Consider the following 23,462-nt stretch of genomic DNA (forward strand, 5'->3'; position numbering starts at 1 on the left):
TAACATGTTAATATTTCTGATCTAAACCATACTGAGAAGATTCTTAAGGCAAAAGAAGGCTAACCAGTCAACAAAGGTGATCTTATTTATCCTAGGGTGTGACAGAGCACCTTAATTCTGAATATGTTAGCTTCCCTAATGAGGAAATGGATCATTATCACTACTGCATTATTATCAAAATGTATATTACCTTGACATCTTGATTCTAGTTGGTGATTTCTACTGTGTTACTAGATTATTAGTTGTGAGTCCTTTCCTGGCTTGAGACATTTTATATTAGATCTGAGACATCAAAGACAGCATACTGGTTTGCTTAAAAAAAAGTCTTTCAAGCCATGTCAGGTTTTGATTTTGTTTTTATTTGTGGCACTAACAGACATCAATATTTTACAATATATAATATATAGTCACATTAAACGCAGATGGCTAAATATTCTCGTGCTTTCAACATTACATACCTATACATTTTAAATTTCAGCTCAAAAAAAAAGAATCTGCCACCACTCCAGTCTGTGATTATAAAAAAGTAAATGTACAAACTTCCTCTTCTTCAGTTTCATTACAATATAAGAAATGTGAAAAAAGCATTTTCATTTGTCCTTTTTTAAGTTAATCAATTTAACGAAATATTTTCAAAATATGTACAACAACAACTACCAAAGTAGTTAGCATTTGAAAAAGATGCTGCTATAAATACTCGTGAGACAACATACAACAGCCATACGAACAGGACACAAGGGGCCAACTTATGCATGACCTGAACAAGAGACGACAAAAGTCCTGGTTACTGATAGAAACCAGCCTCACTTCATTTCGCAGTGCAGGAATGAATTCTGAATCTTATTTATAACCTTCACAGTCTGTTGCAAATAGAGATCCTTTAAGGTGTCTCAGTATTTTTAAAGTGCCATGAATGTTATTAGGGTTCAGTATATCTCTGCATATTAGCATTCTATACGTCATATCCCATATGTAACTTTTCAATAGACACTGTCTCACACTCATTATTGATTGCCCGCTTTCTCAGAGCTCTACCAGAGTTCATCTAATTTTAAAAACCAATGACTACAGCATATGACAATTTAGGTCCTTCACAATGTACTGTAAGTTTTCTCTTGTGATTGTTTTTATAGATCTTTATTCTGGTTTTCACCCTAATTGCTTGCAGCCCTTTTCAAAATCAAATAAGAAGCAAGTAAATAGTTTGAAATAGTTACATATTTTTAACAACTTGAAATGAGTATTACTTTTCAGATAGCTAGGAAAGTCTTTTAATTTTGCCCAGAAACACAATTAAGTATTAACACAGGACTGCACAGTGTTTATATTCCTATTAACCTGCCAACAAGAATAGTTTATTGGCAACCTTAAATATTCAGAGGCAAAACACAATTCCTTGGCACAGAAGCTTTACAGCAGAGCAACATATTTTCCCCTTAGAACCATTATGCAGGAACACACAGAAAATTAACTACAACTTATTTTGGCTTGTAGACAAGAGAATAAACTAAACTTCTTGATGTTTTTTTGCCACTTCAGACCTTGAATGATGATTACGGGTGCATACGGGGTTAGATTTTCCAATTACCTGTTCTTTATACATGATTCAAACGAGCAGAGGGACCTATAACAAAGAAAAGCACATGATCATTCAAGATATTTTTAAACCTCCAACTGTTGACATTGTTAACCAAACATTCTCCTGTGGGGCTGTTTTCAAGCTTCGCCTCTTCATCAGCTCCTTGAGACTACTTAAAGCTTACCTGCTTTTCTTCTAGCTGTATCTAGCTGCTGGTCTACTGAAAGATGTTACCCTTCCCTGAAAAACCCAGCTACTAAGGTTACAATTCCACGATTGCTGGAACATAGGTGATGTCTTTTTCTGTGAACTTTCTTCATTTTATGGAATGAACAGAAATCCGGGCTGCAAGTATGCAATATCTGACAGTCAAAATCTGTTGAGTAGTGGTTAGCTGTCACTGGTCATAAAAATCAGTTGATGACTACTTTGCTTCCTGACTGAAGGAAGGAAACTCCCAAAGGCTTTGATTCAGGAAAACACTTAAACAAATGCTTATTTTCCTTGCTAGTCCTCAGGACATCTAAGCATATGCTCAATTTTAAATACGTATGCTAGGGTGCTCTTCCAAAATCAAAGTTACTGAGCTTTGATTCTATCGGAGAGATATACATAAAGGTCACCACAAAAGCTAAACAGGAATAATGTATTTGATCAAATTTAAACCTTCCTTTTTGGCCTTAGTATCCATGGCAGAAGCTTTATTACTGGGGGAAAATAGATCACGGTACAAATTATTAGCAAGGTGAAGAGTTCAAATTAAATTTTATCTTTCAATTCAAATAGAGTAACAGCATGCAAATGACTGCCTCTCACTGTGCATGGGAACTAGAATCACTTTGTAAGCTCATTTGATTACCTGTATATCAAGCTCAGCCAACATTTTAGTAGGGCCTCCTGCCCCATTCCAGCATACCAATGCCAACATCAACTGTGGCTTTGAGTCTGTAGTCTCTGTCATTGCACCCACAGACGCTGACGATAAGAAAGAGTATTTCTTCATTCACAATTATATATCTCTGATTATGTGAAAAGAATAGTCCACTGCTTGACATAAAGGTATGGAACTAGGCCATGCTTCCCTGAAGACACTCAACGTGCCATAATTCAGATCGATGCACTACTTGATGGTAACTGACTTCAAATTATCCTAGCGTACACCAGGGACTCATTGTAATGGGTGCAGTAATTGCCTTACCTGGCTCCTTTGATTGCCAAGAAAATGATACACTGCACGTATCAAGAGTTCATGTGACTAAATGCTGATGCTGAACACCGGCATGAAGGCTTGTGGATATTGTGATAGAGCCAAATTAAATTTTAAATTTGCAGCATGTAAATAGACAAGGCTGCTTTAGATACAGCTCAAATCTTCATTGGAAAACACGTGAAAACTGTAGGATCTCTCTTGCACGTACCATTAAAGTGGTCTAAAGAAATCATTTTACCATGAGTAAAAGCCTGTTCTTCAGATATACAACTTGCCTTCCCCACCTTGTGCAGGCACATTCCCCTGCAATATTTCTACCAAATCCCTGGGTACAACTCTACCTAAGATGAGCAGATGGCATATAAGCAAAGGCAATTTTTATAGCTTCTCTTTCTTGGGTAAGATTTTCAATCCTGCATGGGCTTGTGCTGCAACTATACCTACAGCTAGACATCTAACGGGTTATTTGCATGTATAGTTACGGTTTTTTCCACAGATAATCATGGTAAATCCCAAGGCAAGTTACACAGACACAGAAATACACAGGCAATGATATAAAGAATTTGTGAAATCTAGCTAGATTATTTTGCATTTTCTGTGATAGAAATAAAAATTTATGTGAAATTGTGACAAAAGTTGCTTGATACAATTTAAGAGAAACACTGGTTCACTTTTAACTCCAGAAGCTCTGATGGTACAGCTCAATGACCTGAGTTTCACTCATCAGAATTAGCCAAAATTTGGCCTCAGATCAGCTGTTTATTTTCTGGATCAACTGATTCTCATTTGTACAGGAGGCAGACCGCATGGCTGGGAAGCAGGCTCCTCGCTAGTGAGACACACTCATTTCTCAAGTCAATTCACCACCACCAAAGGCACTAGGTCACTGGTTGGTGGCTTTACTCGACGGCATCTCCCTGACTTGCTGTTATACTCTGGATGTGTTAAACTGCTGCCAGGTTCCTGGACAGACCATTTTGAAAACTGAAGAAAAAAGGTTACTTCTTGCAGATAGTCAGGTCTTTTCCAATTTGGTAGGTTCACCCCTTTCCAGTAACATGTCTGTGTCTCTGATTCCGTTGGGTAAGATCTGTAGTCTAACCACTTTCTGGCAGGTCTCTGAACTGCACTGCAGCAGGGATGAACCATTTTACTGAGCAGGCCCAACTGGGCTTGGCACCCACAAGAATTTTCCTTCAGTAGCCTGTGGACAGCAACCGTGTGCAATGAAACAGAAGCTGTTTCTTCAAAACAAAGTATGATTTATTTGCCAAAACAGGCACAGTACTCCAAGAAATGGATTAAAGAACAGCCAGGAGACCTATGTGCATACTGTCTTACCTATACTTGGCATTTCCCTCAAGTACCTATTTCTGCTCTGATTTGTTTTGGCTGACCCAATTACAGCCTGTGTGGTGCAGACCCTGAGTCTCAGCAAGGCAAGGTCAGCCTGCAGCAACTTCTCTCCTCCCTTCCTGCACGGTGGATCTTTTAACCTTAAAGTTCATGACTTCAGCAAACAGCTGTGTAATCAGGGGTGGAGTGGAGGAGTTGCCTTTTCACAGATATTAATAGAGCTCAAATGTTTGTTGGGATGTTCCTTATCTAGGCAATTGGTTGCTTGTTACGTTTCGTTCCCCTGACAGTCCCATTTGATCTACTTCCATTGCAAATAACCCCTCATAAATAAACACAAACGGAGTCCTACATAACCAAGCAATGCAGATTCTTCCCAGTTCCACACAATATTAGCTACATCAATGACTTCACCATCAGAAGCCCTTGTCCTAGAAAACTTTGAGAAGACAATAGAAAACAAACAGATGCAATTACCGATCTGAACTACCTACTCTGCTGTCTAGTTGCTGCAACCAACATCTTCTAGAAAGCAACAAATCACGACATCATAGATCTTTGACAGAGGAGGCAAAATAAAGAAAAATGTTTGCTTCAGCTCTAGCACAAAACCACCTGCCAGCCACTGCCTCCAAAAAACTCAGTGTTCCTTGGAGACATTCTTCAGCTGTAAAGGAAGAAAACCCTGATATGTAACTATCAGGTATTTTCCTTTACAGATTCAACTTTTGCTGTCACAAATTGTCCAGCTGCAGGGAAGGACAAGGACCTAGCTCTCATTTAATGCAGCAAACTAGAAGAAATATTAATACGCACTGGATAGAAAGTTTTTGAGAAATCTGACAACATTTTTACCTTCATTAGATATCAAGGGCATAAGATCTCAGAAGTCAAAGTGATACGATGCCTGGCATATACAAGATTTAGCTTGCATATCCAATATCTGAAAGGACAGCACAGTAATACGAAAATCCTACTCTGTCTTGTACAAAACACTGCTATCTCTTTATCTTCATAAAAGACCTATAATAAGAGATGTACTCTTGCCATTTCAATGTCAAAACTCCCCAAAATTACTCTGTCTTGAAAAGGACAGAAGACAGGCACAGTATTCAGCAGAATATATCAGTATATCCAGCTTGCTTTCCTGGCCTGCAGTGACTATGCAACTGTTTTGAAATAAATCACCAAGGATAGACTTGTTTTAATGAGTACAGCTATGGGAGTTGGAAGAACAAGGAATTTGGAAAGATCTAGAGAACAACTGCATGAAGTATTCTTGAATGTCCAAATACCTTTTTTTTCTGTAAAATGGTGAAGTGGAGAAATAAAGGCCTGATCTGGACTATTATTTCTTCATAATCTGTAGTCTTAGAATCACAGAATATTTTAAGTTGGAAGAGACCCATAATGATAAATGAGTCCAACTCCCTGCTCCTCACAGGACTACCTAAAACTAAACCATATGACTAAGCATTATCCAGATGTTCCCTGAACTCTGACAGGCTTGGTGCAGCGACCACTTCCCTGGGTAGCCTGTTCTAGTGACCGACCACCCCCTCAGTGAAAACCTTTTCCTAATGTCCAGTCTGAACTTCCCCAGATACAGCTTCGTTCCATTTCCTTGTGTCCTATCGCCGGTCACCAGAAAGAGGAGATCAGCACCTCCTCTGCTGCCCTCCTTGAGGAAGCTGTAGACTACAGTGAGGTCAGCCCTCACCCTCTCTAAGCTGAACAAGCCAACTGACCTGCATATGCATATATGCATAATATAGATGTAATTTTTCACATCCAAAATAGCGGCACATCCAAATTTCTCTTTGCATGCTGATGTAAAGTTCCCTGAAACACTGATTTGTTTGTGCCATTTGTATGATTCTGTGGAATTTCTGTTTTATCTGAAACAAGATTTTTTGGGCTATTTTTTAATCTTAAAATTTTAATGTAATTTTTAAAATTACTTTAAAGAGGATAAGTAAGCAAGGTTACAGCCTATTTACACATGGTTGGCATCAGCTAAATCATGTGTTGGGAAAACTACATCTGCTTTTGTACACTTCCTAGAGTCCTTGGAACGAAGTCTATTCTTGGATACTGCATTATAATATTGGGATGACTCTACTAAGGAAACTGATTTGCTTCTCTTTACCAAGAAATGAAGGTTTTTCCTAACTCAAGGTTAGGAAGAACAAATTTTGATTGAAGAGATAAGTGAACTTACTCCAAAGATCACACCTGGGCAATTAAGCATTAAGCCATCTGGGAACTGACTGACACATAGCTGACCACAGAAGTGAAATACACATCACCCAATTAATAAAGTTCAGACAGACATTAAAATGACCCCACAGTTTTACTGACAGCTCTCAGCACGTGCAATCAAGGTGTGAGTGTTGGGAATGAAGGTCTAGGACACACTACTGAAAGTAGGAGAGAATACTTATCTCTAAATTTGCTTCAGGGTCTCATATCTGATCTTTCTTAGATTCACCGTATCTAAAGGACATTCAGTATTATCTCAGATTCACAAGAATGAAAAGGGCATGAAAATGCTTTCTGAAATGACATTCATGCTCTTGATGTTCTCTTTAAAAAAAAAAAAAATATTGACTATTCATATGGTTGTATACACACACAGGCATATTTTAGTCTTAATAGTATATTTTAATAGCTGTTCAAAGGTTTGAAATATACTCCTTATCTTTGATTCAATTAGAGAAAACAGTATATGTACCTTCTTCTGGTGGAAAAAAGAAATGTGTGGTTAGAACAGCTTATAAATGGGCCTCAAAGCACAGCAAGCCTAAGTTGTTTCATCCACAATAAAATAAAAAAATACATTTACCTTTTTTAACTTTGCTGCTCCAGCACCAGAGCGAATGGCCTCCAATAGGGCTTGCCTGGCATCCCCAGGGTTACCTGTAGCCGTGGCAGAGGGTTTAGGAGCTGCCACTGACAGCTGAGTGGGAGGAGGCGGTGGCGGCGGCTGGGCAGGGGCAGGTGGAATACAAAGCTGCTTTTCCTGAGGGTCTTTTGCCTTCTGCAAGGACAGTTCCGCATTCCTGAAACTCTGCAGCTCCTCGGAGGCCAACGAGGAGATCTGTTCATGATGCAGTTGAAAGGAGGCAATTAATATCAAGCATGACTAAACTGTAATTATTTGACATTTGATGCACTTTCAGTACCCTGATTTCACTTTGCTTGAATGATGTAAAACACGTAGAACTTTTGTTTGCTCATGGGGTTGAGCATCTGTTACTACTCACTCACATCACTCAGCTGGGCTGATTATCAGCATCAAGGATTTGGCATTGACTTTGTCTCAGAAACTCATTCTTTATTGACTGTGAGCTCCAGCATCCTGTAACTCCTCTTGGCATATAAGGTAAGAGAAAGAGCTGGACTTGGTATTCATTTGGAAACAACCACAAGGGTTTTGGAATCAGGAAGATATATTAAGGCTGCAGTAGCCGCCCAGGAATCTCGTTTTGCAGTCTGGGCTGCACAGAAATAATCTCAGATGGCAAGGAGGCTCTTCTAGATCTGAGCTCTTAGACGTGGCTTTATTGAAAAAAATGCGGTTAAACCTTAATTTTCCAGATATACTTAAAAAAACAAACAAACAAAAAACCCCACCAAAATAAAATAGGACCAGAGAGAACTACGTGAAAGCGCCGAGAAGAAAAATCAATTGCTTGCTTTTCCAAATGTGTTTCTGTGGAATTTCTGAAACTACAGTTTCTGCACAAATTACCAGCTTGGAAACTTATCCTGCTTTAAATGAAGGCAGGGGAAAGAGGCAATCTTTCAGCCTAAGTCAGCTTTTCCGCCAACTTTCTCAACCAATACTTTTGCCGTTAACAATATTATTATTAATAATCTTGGTAAATTGTTAGTAATTAAAATGATTTGGCAATTATTAGGAAATTCAGTATCATGTGCCAAATGGGAGGTTTTCAAGCAGACGCATTAACATTACTTTCTCAGAGAAACTGAGGCACAAAATTTCTCTAGTGAGAAATGAAAGGATTCATCTCCCATCAAATAATCCACATTTAGAGAACTCCTATATTCTATTCCTTCACTGTACACACACACGCACAATATATGGGAATAATGCCACGTCAGCTAAAACACGAACATTAGCAATAACATGAAAGGGACAACCCTTTCATCATAGCACACCTATATCTCGCCCTGCACACATACAAACGTGGTGCTTTCGCTAGCACAGGTGACACGGTGTGAAAAAAGTATACGGTTTCTAGGCAGCTTCCTTTAAAATGATGGCAAAAGCTTCTCTGCTGGAGGAAAGTATTCCAAAAAGTCTCTGTGATAATACACCACAACTTCATTGTCAGAGCCTCTTTCACACAAATTCACATTTATTCCCAATGAATGCAGGATATAGTTAAGTATGTGTGAAGATGGCTGCTGCCTTGCACGTCCTGCTGTCAGGCTCAGAGGAAGCTCTACCTGCAGTAAGATATTTGAGGGACAAATTGCCTAACACAGGCAAGAGATTCTTTCTAATGCCAGCTATCTGGATATATGCTAATGGCCTGAGTCATTGCATGAGGGAAATGAGAGCCTCCTTGCCAAATCCACATCCTTGGATTAGTGAACTGAGTGAAAACTAAGGCTAGAACAATACAGGTGTTGGCTATTAGAAATAAGAGATGCTTTAATGATTAGGTAAATCTTTCAGATGGAAGGAATCATCCTACTGTGGTGAAAGTCGATGTTCCATCAACATTAATTACTTGCATCCAAGTTCCATGCACTACTTCATGCTAACAGACAAACAATGCACAAAGAAGCCCTACTGTGTAACTGGGTGGGACTGGATGCATACAGTAGGTAATGCAAATATATCAATCTAACTGCATATTCCTAAAGCACAATCCCCCCAGCTGTGAAAATAATGAATATTTGATGTCTTCTATGTACACTCCCTGTAATTCATTTGGATTTCTATGTGCTGCTTTCTCAGGTAAAAGCACACATTTGAATGAGTGTTGAGTTTTATAGCAGAGGATCGGACCCAATATGCTAGCTGTGTAGTCAGATCTGGTCTTGTGTCATATTATTTCCCCCTCAACTTTTCTCTTTGGAGCACAATGTTTAGTTTGTGGCATATCTGAGTTTATTCAAAACACCCAATAGGAACAGACTGCACTTAAAAGACCACTTACCATCTCAATTTCTTACCTTTTTCAGCTTTGAGGTGCCACTGTGGCCTCTAATTGCTGCTAGTAGGGCTGAGCGCTCATTCTCAGGCTCAACATACGAGGGTTTCTTGTGATTGCCATTCAATGCACTGTCTGAAACCTAGAACATGAAAAGAATAAACCTCACATTGTTATTAGATATTTACTTAGAGATAGTTTGGAAACACTATTCAAAATATTTTTGGCACTTGTACTGGAATGCAAGCTATGGAGACTAATCTGTCTTCTTTTGGGTTTGCTTCTACAGCCCTCACTCTCACTCAATGGTGAGGGTATGTGTAGATAGTAATGCTGTGCTTACAGATGCGGTCTCCTATCTCCTGAGCATGAAGTCATTGGCAAATTACTATCACATAGTAACACAAAATGCAGTTTTCTTTCATTGTAGGTATTTACAATGGTATTTTCAAAAGGTAGATATTTACAAAAGGTATTTTCTTTGTGCCATGTGTTCCTGTTTTTACACTGAAATCTGGGTTCAGCTCGTAGGCTAACCTCAATTATCTGTCCTTTATGGTGCATCTCTGCTTCCCCTGGCCAGTGCAACAGCAATGGTGTTGCATAATATACAGGCTGTGCAGAATAAGCAGTGGCGTGGTCTCTATTTTGCCATTATAAATTTTTCAAATGCCTTGTGTACTCCAGCTCACCAGCCACTGTACCAGTTATAAAACCTCTAGTGTCTGACCGGGTGAATATAAGGCTTTGCCATCTGAACAGGCTAAAAAAAGTCTCCACTTTACCTTTCTGAGTTTCTCCTTTCCCCCTGCTGTTTGAATGGCTTCCATCAGGGCACTGTGCAGTGATGTGTCTTTTGGAATTGGTTTCTGGACAACAGGCTTGAACTTCTTCTTTGGTCCAAAGATATTGGTCTGCACATTAACATCCAGTTCACTGATAGCATTAATATTATCCGAATCATCAGGTTTCTCCTCCTGTTCTGACTCTGCACTTGCTGCTGCACCATTTAGCTCAGATGAAGCTTTAAGTGAACTAACTTGTACACCATTAGCAGGAGGCCATTTAGTGACTCGCAAAGACGAGCTGAGAGAGGATGGGACTCCTTGGAGATCAGGAGACTTGAGAGATGAGGCTGAATTATCCTGGGTCAAAGCCTCACATTTCTGCTCAAACAGAAGACGTGCCTTTTTCTCTGCTATACTTTGTTTGCTGTTTAAACCATGATCATCTTCCGCACTGTTGTTATCCTTTGAAGAGGATTTAGTAACTGGGACGCTGGCATTCTTTTTATAGAAACTCAGAGGACTTGCTTGATTTGGTGTCCTGATGTTAACTACTTTGTTTTCTACGCCAGAATTATCACCAGATGTAAACCTGTGAGATGCTTTTTGATTGCAAGTAAAAATACTTGAAAGCGTTTCTCTTGTTTCTGCTGATTCTGTTTCCACAGGGCTATATTTGGCCACAATAATACATCTTTTCGGTGAAACTTCTGCTTCAGTTTTAACCTCTCCTGCCCCTTGCTTATTTTCATCTTTCTCAAGATGTTCCATAGTGTCAGACTTAAAGGTAGTTATGTTGATGTGTCTTGCAATGGCAGAAGCAACATACTGACTTGAAGTTCTCCTTTGTGGCATTACAAAGGGAAGCTCCAGCTTGTCCTTATTAATGGCTGGGGCCACTGATGGTGTTACCTGAGACTGTGGAACTGGGAGAGGTGGTTTAGTCCTTTCATTCTCAGACTGTCTTTCAGCTGCCTGGGCAGTAACAGTTTGTGGTGCTACAGGTTTTGGAGGTGCAAGACAGACAGGTTTGTGTTCATGTTTTATAGCAAAGGGCTTAGAGTTTGTGGTGACTACTGACTTTTTCGGAAGATGCTCAGCAGAGTCATCACTTTGCTTTTCCATAGAACTTGACCTCCAGAATGCCTTTACCTTCCCAAGATGAATTTCCTCACTTTCATCAGTAGAGGTACCTGGTATGTGCTTACTGACACCAGTGTTTGGGCCTATAAGGTTACCTAATTCATCTATCTTAATGGCACCACTGGAGAGCGAAGCTCCTCTATCAAAATGTTTTACTTCAGGTTTGGGAGGGACAACTTTAAAGGTTGTCAAACCTATTTTAGGTTCATAGTTTGTTCCTGAATTCTGGGCACGATGACACCATGTGGGTGTTGATGGGACTTCTTCTACTTCCATTTTTTTTGCTGGTGGCCATTTGATTTCTAATTCTGATTTACTTTTTTTCAGAGATCTTTCCCTGTTACTACATTCATTAAATGGATTTATCTTCTCTTTTCCTGTACTGATTTCAGCTGCAGCCTTGGAGTGAGATGGAGTCAGCTTAGATTTACATTCCTCAGACTTCACACCATATTTGGGAGGAGGGTCCAGTCTTAAGTTCTTTTCACTTCTTTTTTCGAAGGAAGATGTGAGAGATTCAAACATATCTCTTCTCTGTTCCACAGGCAAATGACTGAATTCGTTTTCAGATGGTTGCTGATATATTAAGTCCTTGGATATACATACAGCTCTAGCATCTGTGTGTCCCTTATCAAAGGAACCTGCATTGTTGTTTTTATTTGTGAAGTTTCCTGTATTAACAGAGTCAGCTGAGATATTTTGCGAAACCCTTATCTCTGTCTCTTGATTTCCAGCTGAGTTAGAGATACTAACTTCTGGAGCATCATCTATGATTGTTACTGGAACAGAAATGGAAGCATCTTGGGCAGCCTCAACTTTTCTTGTTTGTGAGCTCAACACTTCATTGACGTACTCAGAGTCAGAGTTACTTATACCATCTGCTGCTGTAAAATACACGTACAACATTACATATAGGCACCATTTAGGCAATAAGACTTTAAATTACACAAACAGCCAGTACAAGTTTAAGCAGATCAGGTTTTTTAGTTACACTAAAACTAACAGGAGTATATTTATGCCTGTATTACAAAAAAGGAGAGATCTGGGTCCTTTTATTGTCTGGTTACTGATTACGATCAGCCAAATATTCCTGCAGTCCTCCTGCTTCAGCCAGTGAGAAACATACAAATGCAGCTGAAAGCAGAATTTAATCTATTGTTCATACCTTATCTTTGACTAACTTCTCTCAGTGATAAACATTTCACCACATGACTCCAAAGGAGAAACATTTCTGAGAAACAACGAACAACTCCAAATTATGTTTCCCAGACTTGGTTTGTAATAACAGCCCAGCTGAAGGATTTCCTTGAGCAAGCAAACAAAGAAACAGTACTTGTATTTTTTCTCCATTCTTCTCACCCTTCATTACTAGTGACTCCAGAAACCTCATTGTGCAAGAAGCTTAACTCTCCTCTCAAATTTGCTGGTATAAATCAAGGGTTACAACACAGAAGGTAAGAAATTGCAGTGTTAGAGAACTCACAGAAATTAAATCAGAAACAAGTCCACTACAGAAGTACTGAAATAAAGATGGGACGCTTGTAAAAGTATTCAATGTCATTTTGTGACAAAACATTAATAGAGAAATATTTATGTACAGTAGGAAAAAGAGGAGCACAGTATGGCATTTTATCTCTTCCCGCTGGTTCTTCTCACGTTTTTTTGATTTTTAACTTTAAAATATGTCTGCTAATGCAGAGGAGGCATTGGGTACAAAAACGTCCCCTCCTTCTGCACCTCATTATGATAAAACACAAAACAGAGGCATTGTTCATTAAACAGAGCTAAATTCAGAACTGATTTAGCTTCACTGAAGTAAATGAAATTGTATCAAATTTGGCCCATAAAACGTGTCCATAAACTGCTGTTCATCTCTTTTTGGTAGCAGACGCTGAAATACAATGACAATCTGATAAGCAGCTTGAAAAATACTCAGTGCAAATCTATAAAGAGCCCCAGAAGCAAAGGGAGAGCAGCCACTTCGGGTGGACCACATTCTGCCTCAGACCCGTGAGGTGCTCCCAGTGACCTTAGTGAGAAATGTGCAGATGTCTCAGAGTACAGTTTGACTCCACACCTCGTGGCTCTGCCTCTCTCTTTTGTACTTCAGAGGTAACACACTTCCCTACCTTCTAAATCTTCATCCAGGCCAGCCAAAGTCTGCTGGAGTTGCGCAGCAATGAATATATCCTCATTCTCACGCTTAGCTGAAACGATTTCTTCATCTCTCCTGCTAAACGAAAGAGAACAAAAAGGTTGTGTCTCCCCTTTTTTTTTTTTTTTTTTGCTTTGCACCGTTGCTCTGAAACACACAATCATTTTAGCCCCTCTGGTTCCACTGGGAGTCTGAAACTCATTCCCCAATGTAAGAAAAATATGCAGCCTTATAGACACAGACCGCCACACTGAGATACCCACACCTAGGAATGGTCTCTGTGGTGCCTGAAGATACTCAGTGTGCTGGTGAACAAAAAATTAGGATTAATAAAGCCTGTTGCAAAGAAATGGTCTGGCCACACTGTGATGTACGTATTTTAGCTGGGCTGCAGAACAGCAGCGTATGCCAAGACAAAGGTTTTGCACATGCATACAGTTTTAAAGCAGACCACTAGCCATCCTGTGCACACACTGTGCCAATATATCTGCACCCTAATTAAATAAAAATTGTATGGCAATGAAAAATAAATACAGTTAAGTACTGTTAGACAATCACTCTGCATCCTGAGGGAAGGGAGGGAGTGAGGAAGTGAAAGAGGAAAGACGAACTAATCCCTTGAGAGCTGTTTCTAATGAAACATATCAAGGGGCCTGATTTTGCCAGAAAATAACTCCATGGCTTTTGATGAAGTTGTACAATGATCTAAAACAAGGCTGAAATGAGAACCAGTGCCAAGTGTTGTCTTGGCTTATTAAAAGAAAAAGAAGATGAAGCTAAGAAAAATCCTAACAAAAAATAATGAAAATTTAAAAAACACACGTGGCAACCTGTTACACAACAGACCTTCTGTTTCTTCGGAAGAAAAATCTTGACCATCTATCTAAGCTTTTCTATCTAAGTCATTGAAGCCAGGATTTCACATTGGGCAATTCATTTTTTCCAGCCACCTGTTCCTCACCTGAATTTAAGACATTGCTGTCTGTCTCTAAGTTTTGCCCTTGTGATCAGCCTATTGAAAAAATAATTGTTCATTCTAGTCACACCTAAACTAACTCTGGTCAGGTGAAGCAGATTTGCCCTTTTCAAGATCAAACCCTTAATATCACAGATACAGTAACAGATGACATATTTTTGGTAGTTTACCGAACACTAGTTGAAAAATGCCACTTTCTGCTGCCCTTTGAGATAATAATCTGAATAAAAACTCAGAGATGTTTCCTGACATTGATTTAAATGATGTCTAACACCGCAGATTTCTTTTTTGCTATTTTACTGTTTGATTTTTCCCATGCAGGAGCAACTGAAAGCACATGTTGAAGCATCAGGTATTTTATTTCACTTTATATTTATTTATTTTGCATTTACCTTTCTTTATGTCTTTTGCAGCAGTCCTGGAACCCAATTCTTCTACTTGCAGCTAAACTATCTTGCACTTATAAAGCTGAGTTAATGTGTGTGGGATCAATGAAAACAGCAAAACACATCTGCAAGGAAGCCTTCCAAAACTTTTTTCAGATACACATCCTTTTTCCTAAACGGGGATATATTCAAGGTGGCAAAGCTACATATGTGCCTAAGTGGTTTCCTAAACTGGAATCTAAGACAGAAATGCGTATTGGTTGTTTAAATACAGAGGAAGAGACACAGTGCTCTGCGACTGAACACAATTTCTTCCAATATTTGCCATTGAGCTGAGCTTTGTCAGGCCCTGAATGTCCCCAGAAGCCAACATGAACCGATGATGCTCAGGCCCAGCACCCACACTGGAAGACTTGTGGTAAACTGACTTTTCCCCCTGCTGGATTTAGAGAAGGGTAGCACAAATCAGTTGAAATCTCCAGCAGAGGCAACTGGTGCTGTAGAGCTGCAATCCTACTGTACCCTGAAGCACGCACACGTACAGACACACACAAATCAATGAGACCACTCATCTCAGCAACCTGAAAAAAAGATTTAAGCTTACTGCAACATTCGGATTGGGACACAAGTCTGGCAAAGAAAAAGCTTAACTTGAAGGTGGCAAAAAGAACGAACCAACTGAATTTCATATTGGTTTTGCAGAGGAAATTTTTCCAAAATTAATAAAAAATACTTGCTCTCCTCTGAGTGCATTTTGAACCATGTATTTGCAAACTCAGTGAGGACATTTTTGCTGAGAGAACCATTCAAACTGCACCAGCTAAGCAGCAGGTCTATCCAGCGTGGAAGGCAAATATTGCTTTCTCCTTTATAAAGCTGGTCTTGTGGGACTGCTGTCCACAGCTGGAAGTAAATTACCAACACGCATTAAAATTCTTTCTCTAAGGTACTGTGAAGAAGTTGTTTCCAAAGCCTTCAAAAAAAATGGCTAAACCCATATCTATTAGAGAATAAGACTTAATTTCACGAATGCCATGCCAGCTCACCATCTTTCTGGTATCTGATTGTATCTTTCTGTCTATTGTCCAACTGTTCTACAAAACAGCCAAAATCTGTACTACTAAGGTTGTCTGTGTTGGACTTTCTCCAGGAAATAATGGAAACTATTGGCTTGAGAATTTTATGGGTAATTTATCTAGGAAAAAATATTTGGGACTGGAATAGGGGATTCCTGGGCTCCAAACATGCAGTGTGGGTCCACTGCACTGACCAGCTCTTTTCTCATGTCAATCAACTGGAATCTTTCAATGACTCTTGTAGCAAAATTATCTTCTCCTTGATGGACACAACAGTCAGCAGAGGTCTCCCATTATCCTCTGTGCACTTGTGCAGTGATTATACATAATTTGCTTCTCAATCTTGGCTTCAATCTCCTTATCTAAACAACTGGGATAATATCCAATTCACAGATATTTTTTTCTGAAGGAAAGAGAACAATGCACTAAAAATGAAAGGATTCTTATTTGCTTTTACAGAGGGAACTTCAGAAAAAAGCAGATCTTTTATTCTGCATTTCCAAATTCCTAAGACAGTTACTGTTCAATTCATCTCCAAACTCACCTACAAAGCAAGCTAGAAGGTACAGATTAATCACAGGGCTCTTAAAATTCTTAGCATTAGGAATTTAAAATGTGATACATGTTTTGTGAGGCGAAGGTCTGGTAGTTTCCAGTAGCTCACATGATTTATAAATACGCCTAAGAGGACTCTTTCTCACAACAGTATTTGGGAATGGAAAACAAAAGAGCCTCTCTTTTTTTTTTTTTTTTTCACAGCCTTCTTCCCTTCTAACCCTATACACTTTTCTTTTGTTGACGGCTCTGTTCTGGCCAGAATCCAAGAAAAATATGACTTATTCCGATACTATGTTTTTTATATTATGGATAAACATTACCAGTGGTATTTTCTCACACACTTTTTTTTTTTGACTTGGGGAAAAACTTGATAACCTTTACGGTGCCTTTCTGGTAAAATGTGAGGCGCTAAAAATACAGCCCTAGTAAGTGTTTAGTCTAAGCTCAAAATGGCAAATGTGCACATTTCTCGGAAGCCCGCGCATTTATTACTTCTATAGATTAGCAGAGCTTTGTGCAAGAGCACTGAACGGAGTAAAGTGACTACTAAACTACAGCCTTTAGTGCTCCACTGAGTGCCGGCTACAACGCATGACTTCTCAGCAGTCATCTGAGCAGTTGGAGACAAAATTAAACTTACAGCAGCATTTCATCAAATTAGTGCCATGAGAGACGGACATTTATTAGAAAGTTTACATTCTAAGAACGAGAGGAAACTCTCTGATGAACCTAGCTGGAAACGCTGAATTTAAAGGAACGCAAACCAGTGGCAAGGCAATGGATTTGCAATGACAGAAGCTGCCATGTTGTTAGAATTAGAGCAGCTTTACCTGCAAATGATAAAACTGACCTAAGTGTCTTTGAGCACTTCTCAGAAGTTCTAGTGGGCCTCAAGCATGGTACCAGTGGTAGAGACCACAAGTCCCACCATAACTGTTTAAATACAACACAGATCTATGTAAACTGCAGAGAAGGGACTAAGGAAGAGATCCAGTTGTCTAAACTCAGGCACTTGGTGCCATTTGAAATACTGTAGGATATTCAAGACATCTGTCTGGGGCTGATAGACATCATACGGAAAACAGGGAGATCCATGTCCTGCTGGAGTGGCAGCAGGAAAGAAGAAATGGCAGTAGACATCTCTCAGCTTAACTGAATGTGACCTGAGTGTCTCACTCATTTTACACGCCATATCAATACTTGAGAATATGGCTCCTGTGGATTTGTTACTAACTGGGAAGGGAAGACAGAACCATTGCAAATAATGGAGTCAAATTCAGACAGGCACACCATGGAGTAGCACGCACAGGGACACGGTGACTGCATCGAGGCAGCTCAATGTACATGGCGAGCATTCAGCTTCTCATGTGGTACCTCAGGCACTGACCAACATGGAAAGCTGATACGGTTACTCCAGACTGACCACTGGAGCATCTGGGCTCCCTGCCCATCTCTGGCAGTCTTCTCAGCCTGACACTGGGGAATTACATTAACCTGTATGTGTTCTCCTCTTCAAAATGAATCCACAATGTTCTCTTCTTGCACAAATGCTGGAAAGAGAAATTCTTCTACTTTGGGTATATATCAAGGTAGATGTTAAAGAAGAGGCTGACGCTGAATGATTTTAAGTTGTAAAAAGTACAGCTGAAGCTTTCTGAATACAACTTGCTATTCAATCAGGCCAGAAATATGGCATTAACTAAACTCAAAGTGTTTATATATTTGTTTTTGTGAATGATGCAGCAAAGTACTCTTTAAAGGTGCAGGTAACTATTTTCCAGATTAACCAAAAGTTTACAAAATCTCAGGGACCATTTTTCTATTCTTTGCATTTCTTAGGCTAGATGTTTTTTTTCTATTTCTTTCCAAGGAAGGAAATACAGCAGCAGCAGAAAAGCAGCTACTGTAAGTGGTGGTCTTTCTGGTCTCCTAAACTATGACCTGACCTGCAATATTTTCCATTTCTGCTGCCTCCTGTGAACTTGAGCATAAAGTTTTAATGTTCAAATGACGAAAGTCTGTTAAAATGCAAAATTTGTAGACTGAACAACCAACTTAGGACTGGTTATGTAGCAAAGTCATCACATGTCTTTGATGCAACATTTCGGAAAGTGACAGGCAACTAGGAAAAGGAAAAAGCACATGGTCCTATTGTGTTGAATACCAGATAACCTTCCTTTGTTCTTCAATGAGTGATTAAAAAAAACCGAGCTGCACATACTTTTTGAGAGCAAGTTACAGATATCATTTCCATTCCAAGTTTTTTAGTTTGTGTTATGTTTCTAGTTCTGTGGGACTGCATCAAACTTACATATGTCTTTAGACTGCATTTATATCTGCGCTGAATAAACATCATCAGAGATTGAATTAAGCTATTTTCCATTCCTAGAACACACAGGTCCATCAGTGACTTCAGATATAACACCACCCAATTAAAAATAAGAACTTGCAAATATGGATGAGGAGACAAATGAAGTAATTTTTCAGCAGCAACTGGGTTTATGGTCGCTTTACAGTCCTCCTCCATGGTTACTGGTCAAAAATCTGAACAGAAAGCAAATACAAGTGCTTTTGCTGGGTATCGTTTTGTGGGTTAATGCTAGAAATCTCTAAGCTTGTTACATACCAGGGTGATTTAAGCTTCCAGAGTCCCCTGACATATGTCAGTTCAGGGTCCTGCTGCATAGGCAGTAGCTCGTAGCTGCTATACAGCTGGAAGCGTGCCCCCGCTCCCCCCTCCTCGCACGGGCCTCTGGCAACAGCTTCTCCACGGGAAAGCCCGCAGGCAGACAGCATTGCCAGAAATAGTCAGGAAAGTGGACTAGCATGATTTAAATCTTAATACAGCCACATCACCCATGCAATACAACATCGCAAGGTAAAAGATGGCACAGCGAGGTTAAATAACTTCTCTTGGTTTGCACAGGAAAAAAAAAAGAAACAGAGCAAGGACCAGAGCCCGTCTCTCCTGGAAGCCAGCACTACACCTTTAGCAACCCAAGCTGCCTCCTAATGGGTGAAATATTCTACAGCTCCAAAGCATACGGCATTTTTCCAGTGGATGAGTTTAACAGAAAGGATAATCTGGATTCTTGCTCTATAATGACTGTGAATATCTATTACTTAACCATAATATCATTAGTATCTTCCCTCCACGAAGATTTGCCAGCAGAAAGTGCAGGAGAGTATTTAAAGAGTTTTCTGGAACAAGGGGAAAGGGAAAGCCAGAGATAAGGAAGGAAATTAGCAAAACTATGTAAGAAGCAGAGGCTTGCAAATCTGTCAGACATCTGAGTCTTAATTAAGTAATTTTTCATCCCTGAAGTTCTGCCTGTTGCTTTAACCCTTTCTCTACCTTCCTCCTCTTAAAACTTCATTTCTATTTTCAAAAAAGTAAAACATGTGCCTACCCAGCTAAAATAAAACTTACCTTATAGAAAAATAATAGATTAAAACTTTCCAGTATTTCTCAGGGATAGTTACAACTGACATGTAATTATATAGAATGTGTTTGTGCACAACGAGGTATATATAATACATACATACATTGCTATTTTTCATTACTGTTTTTCCTTCCTGCCTACCTTCTGCCACTCACTATTATATTTTTATTTCCTCCAACCAGCTTCATCACTGAACTCTCTCCAGCTATGGAGTTCTCTTTTCCTGCTGTCCTTCCCAAGTGGAATACAAAACCTTGTAACATTTGAATTTGAATCGGCTGAAAATTAAGCAGAACAAGTTCCCCCACCGCTATCCTTTCAAGCTTTTGTTTTAAACTAACTCATCAATACCCTAAAGTTTTGTAGCAAACAGCGAGTATTTCTCAAGTTTGTAACAAAGAGGACTCTTCTCTCAGCAGCTTCAGCTACCCCAACCAGAGCCAAAGGTAACAAATTCTCCCCACAGAAAGGGAGGAAATAGGATTATCCCTGTCCAGATCCACAGCATGAACCGATCTCAGGAGGGTTCCCCCACCCCCACCTGATGCCCTCCACTAGCTGTACGTGAAAAAATATTCCACTCTCATGGCTACTGAAACAGCAACTCAAGGGAGGGGAAAACCCCCTTCAGACCTGTGGAAGGTATTTTATCTTTTTGCTCCAAACAAGTCTATATTTATTTAGCTTTATAACTGCCAAGTTCCTCTTACATTTTAAAATACTTTCACTTTTAAAATATTTTAATACATTTTAAACCTCTTAAAATAATAATAATAATAAAGTTTTGTATTTTAAAGTGTTTTTCTTGCTAGGAGAGAGGCTTGTGGAACCACTCACTCTTAAGACCCCTTTTAAAACCCAGTTTTCCATTGCTTGTAACTTTGAGAAATTATACATCTTTGCTAGGTGGCAGTCCAAATGCGATGATACAAGTCATGCCCATGCCCATTCTATTATTTTGTTTCAGCCAAAATGGTTAAATGCCTTCCAAGAAGACTATTTGGATGAAAAGGAGAGACACATGAAATTCTATTTAATGCTCAGTCCTCTGAAAAAAGAGGTCCTGCGTGGTCACTAGTCCACCTTGACTCTCAGTGCACCAGCTCTCCTTCTCTAAAACACGATAATGCCACTTTTTCATCTCATGTGAGTACTGTGCAGGGAAATGAATTGAAAGTCTGCACGCCACAGGGATGCTAGTGGCATGAGTAAGATAAAAAGAGCAAAAGGAAATTAAATAGTCCTGTCTCCAGAAAAGAATTTGAACTGAGAGTAAACAGCGGTATACCTGCTATATTGAGCTCTTAGACTTGAAACTCAGAACAAAATAGAGTATGATCACTTCAACTAGAGACTTTATAATACTGCACAAAAGGGGGGAGAATTAAGGTTAAAGGGGGGAATCTAAGGTTACACAGACAACCTTAATATTAACGTTACCTAACTTTTGAGCGCGTGACCTAGCATCCCTAATAATATTATTTTAACATAATTTTTAATGCGTAATTATTTATAAAGCTCCAGACAGTAGGTGCACATGATGCTTTATAGGCATATAAAATTGTCTGATCCCTGCCCCTAGGAGCTTGCGTGATGACACCACACAAGGGATGGGAAAGGAGGGGGTATGGGAGGACAGAGTTGCAACACTGTGAGATCATGAGATGTACTTACTGCTACATAAGCAACATTTCAGCTTCTCTGTGGTTTTCTTGTTACTCATTTAACACTATATATTAAAATTTGGTGAACAGATACATAACACAAAGAAATCAACCGTAAGGAAGGATATGAAGAAAGAGAACTATGTAGTACAGTGTTCAGAGTCAGCAGTTAATATTAAAACATCCACAGCCAAATGTTGCATGCAGTCAATTATTTATATAGGGTTAGCCCTTGGCACCTTCAGCTGAGGTCTGGATTCTGCTCCACCAGGCACTGTACAAACATATCGTGAGATATGATAGCTGCGTTATGGTTTTTTACCATAAAAAAACAGTCAGTGGCTGAAGGGGATATCAGAGGCAGAGAGACAAAGACAGTTTAACAGGTCACAGGCAGCACCAAGGGTAGAGCTAGAGTGTTTTGGTATTTGATTTGATATTCTACTTGCTAATTAATACATGTATTTGGATTAAAATTGCTTGAACAAGAATCCCAAAACAAAGCAGAAAGAGTGCACTTGCAAGCAGCTCCCATGTACTGGAGAACAAAAACATGGAGGAAAGATCCCAGCTTGGAAACCCTGGAATTGGGGACCTTCTTTGAGAAATTTCTGTTTCTGTGCCCTGGGATGAGATTTGAGCTCTGCTGTGGTTATCGTTTCTGTGTGTGCAAAGCCTGTGGAACGTGCCATTTCTGACCCGGCCACACTATTATGCTGCTACACGCAGACAAACCTATTGCACGTTGAAGACTATACCCTTAAATGCTCACAACTTTCCTTGACTTCAGCAGCAGATGAAGTGCAGACCCTGCTGTGATATTTGAATGCTATCAGGCATTTCAACTACACAGAGACCACCCAGGCCACCCAGTAAACAATTCCAGAAACTCTAAGAAAAATTAATTTAAAACTAAATATACAATTAACCAAAGTAAGCAACATGGCAAAATACTCTTGATCTCTTGGAGCACAGGCCCTCTCCGGACCAAACTGCGGTAAGAACTGGGGACTGAATTCCACTCTTCACTGCAGTTCTTCACAGTGCATGTGCAAAATACCACTTGGACTTTCTTTATACCCCTTCACACTCCAAATATAGTTACTTTCATTTTGAGCATACTTTTCTCAGCCCAGAGAGTACAAAATTATTTTAGTATATAACATTATAAATTTTTAGGAATTAGTTATTTCACTGGGTGAAAAGCCCAAATCTTAGTCAGCTTTACAATTTAAAATGTCAGATTAAATATTTCCATTATTCTTAATACCCTTTTTTCCCCAAGCCTCAGCCTAATTAGTCACTAAATAAAATTTCTGGCTTGAGTGGAGCTCAGACTCAGGAGGACTCTGATTCACTGCTGCTAAACACTGCTACTTTTCAGTAGTGACATCTTCTCCCAATTTCTTTGTTCTTATCTTCCTTTTAGAGTTGACTTAAATCGTGGTACGCAGACTAGAAGATAGAAAGGAATGAATATACTCCATGTAAAAATTTCCTTTAAGTTTCATAACTTCTGAAAGATAAAACTCTGTAAAGATTGGTATCAATTATTCACATGAACTGCACTTCGACTTGTCTGGGAGGCTGATTTGGTCCTGAAAGTAGCCTGTTCGTAACAAGAACTACATACAATCTCAGAGCTCCCAAGAGATTTTATTAGTGGGGTGGCAGCTGTTCTGAGAGTAGAAGTTGAAAACTGATGTTCTCCAAATTTGGCTGTACTCAGAATTGATTTACATTCCACTAAAACAAGACTTTCATACAAATAGGTTAAAAAAAAACTCCTTATTTTTTTCATTCCCTCTAGACTTAGGAAGTGGCTTTTGAAAACTTAGCAAGTTGACCTCAAAAGGATTTAGATGAGCACAATTTTCTAAGCTGGTTTGTTTACAAACATAGGTTAGGACTGGAATTGGATTTACCTTCAAATATTACTGGC

The 23,462-nt window shown here is 39.3% G+C and overlaps 1 protein-coding gene across 3 annotated transcripts in view; it reads right to left on the reverse strand.

Annotated features, from left to right (window-relative positions):
• Nucleotides 1-338: 338 nt before the first annotated feature.
• The window catches only part of COBL (cordon-bleu WH2 repeat protein), a 173,474-nt gene continuing 150,350 nt past the window's right edge, over nt 339-23,462 (reverse strand). For 2 of the 3 annotated variants that reach the window (XM_014938726.1, XM_014938727.1), the window contains 5 exons: nt 13,392-13,495; nt 10,120-12,146; nt 9,357-9,476; nt 6,991-7,245; nt 339-1,624 (listed from right to left, as the gene is read on the reverse strand). In XM_014938726.1, the coding sequence (XP_014794212.1) occupies nt 1,607-1,624; nt 6,991-7,245; nt 9,357-9,476; nt 10,120-12,146; nt 13,392-13,495 (2,524 nt within the window). In that variant the 3' untranslated portion in view covers nt 339-1,606. The remainder of the gene's footprint in view (nt 1,625-6,990; nt 7,246-9,356; nt 9,477-10,119; nt 12,147-13,391; nt 13,496-23,462) is intronic. The other variant, XM_014938725.1, reaches the window with a different exon arrangement.

This window comes from Calidris pugnax, unplaced genomic scaffold (assembly GCF_001431845.1).
Source record: "Calidris pugnax isolate Ruff unplaced genomic scaffold, ASM143184v1 scaffold13, whole genome shotgun sequence".
In the NCBI taxonomy this organism is placed as follows: Eukaryota; Metazoa; Chordata; class Aves; order Charadriiformes; family Scolopacidae; genus Calidris; species Calidris pugnax.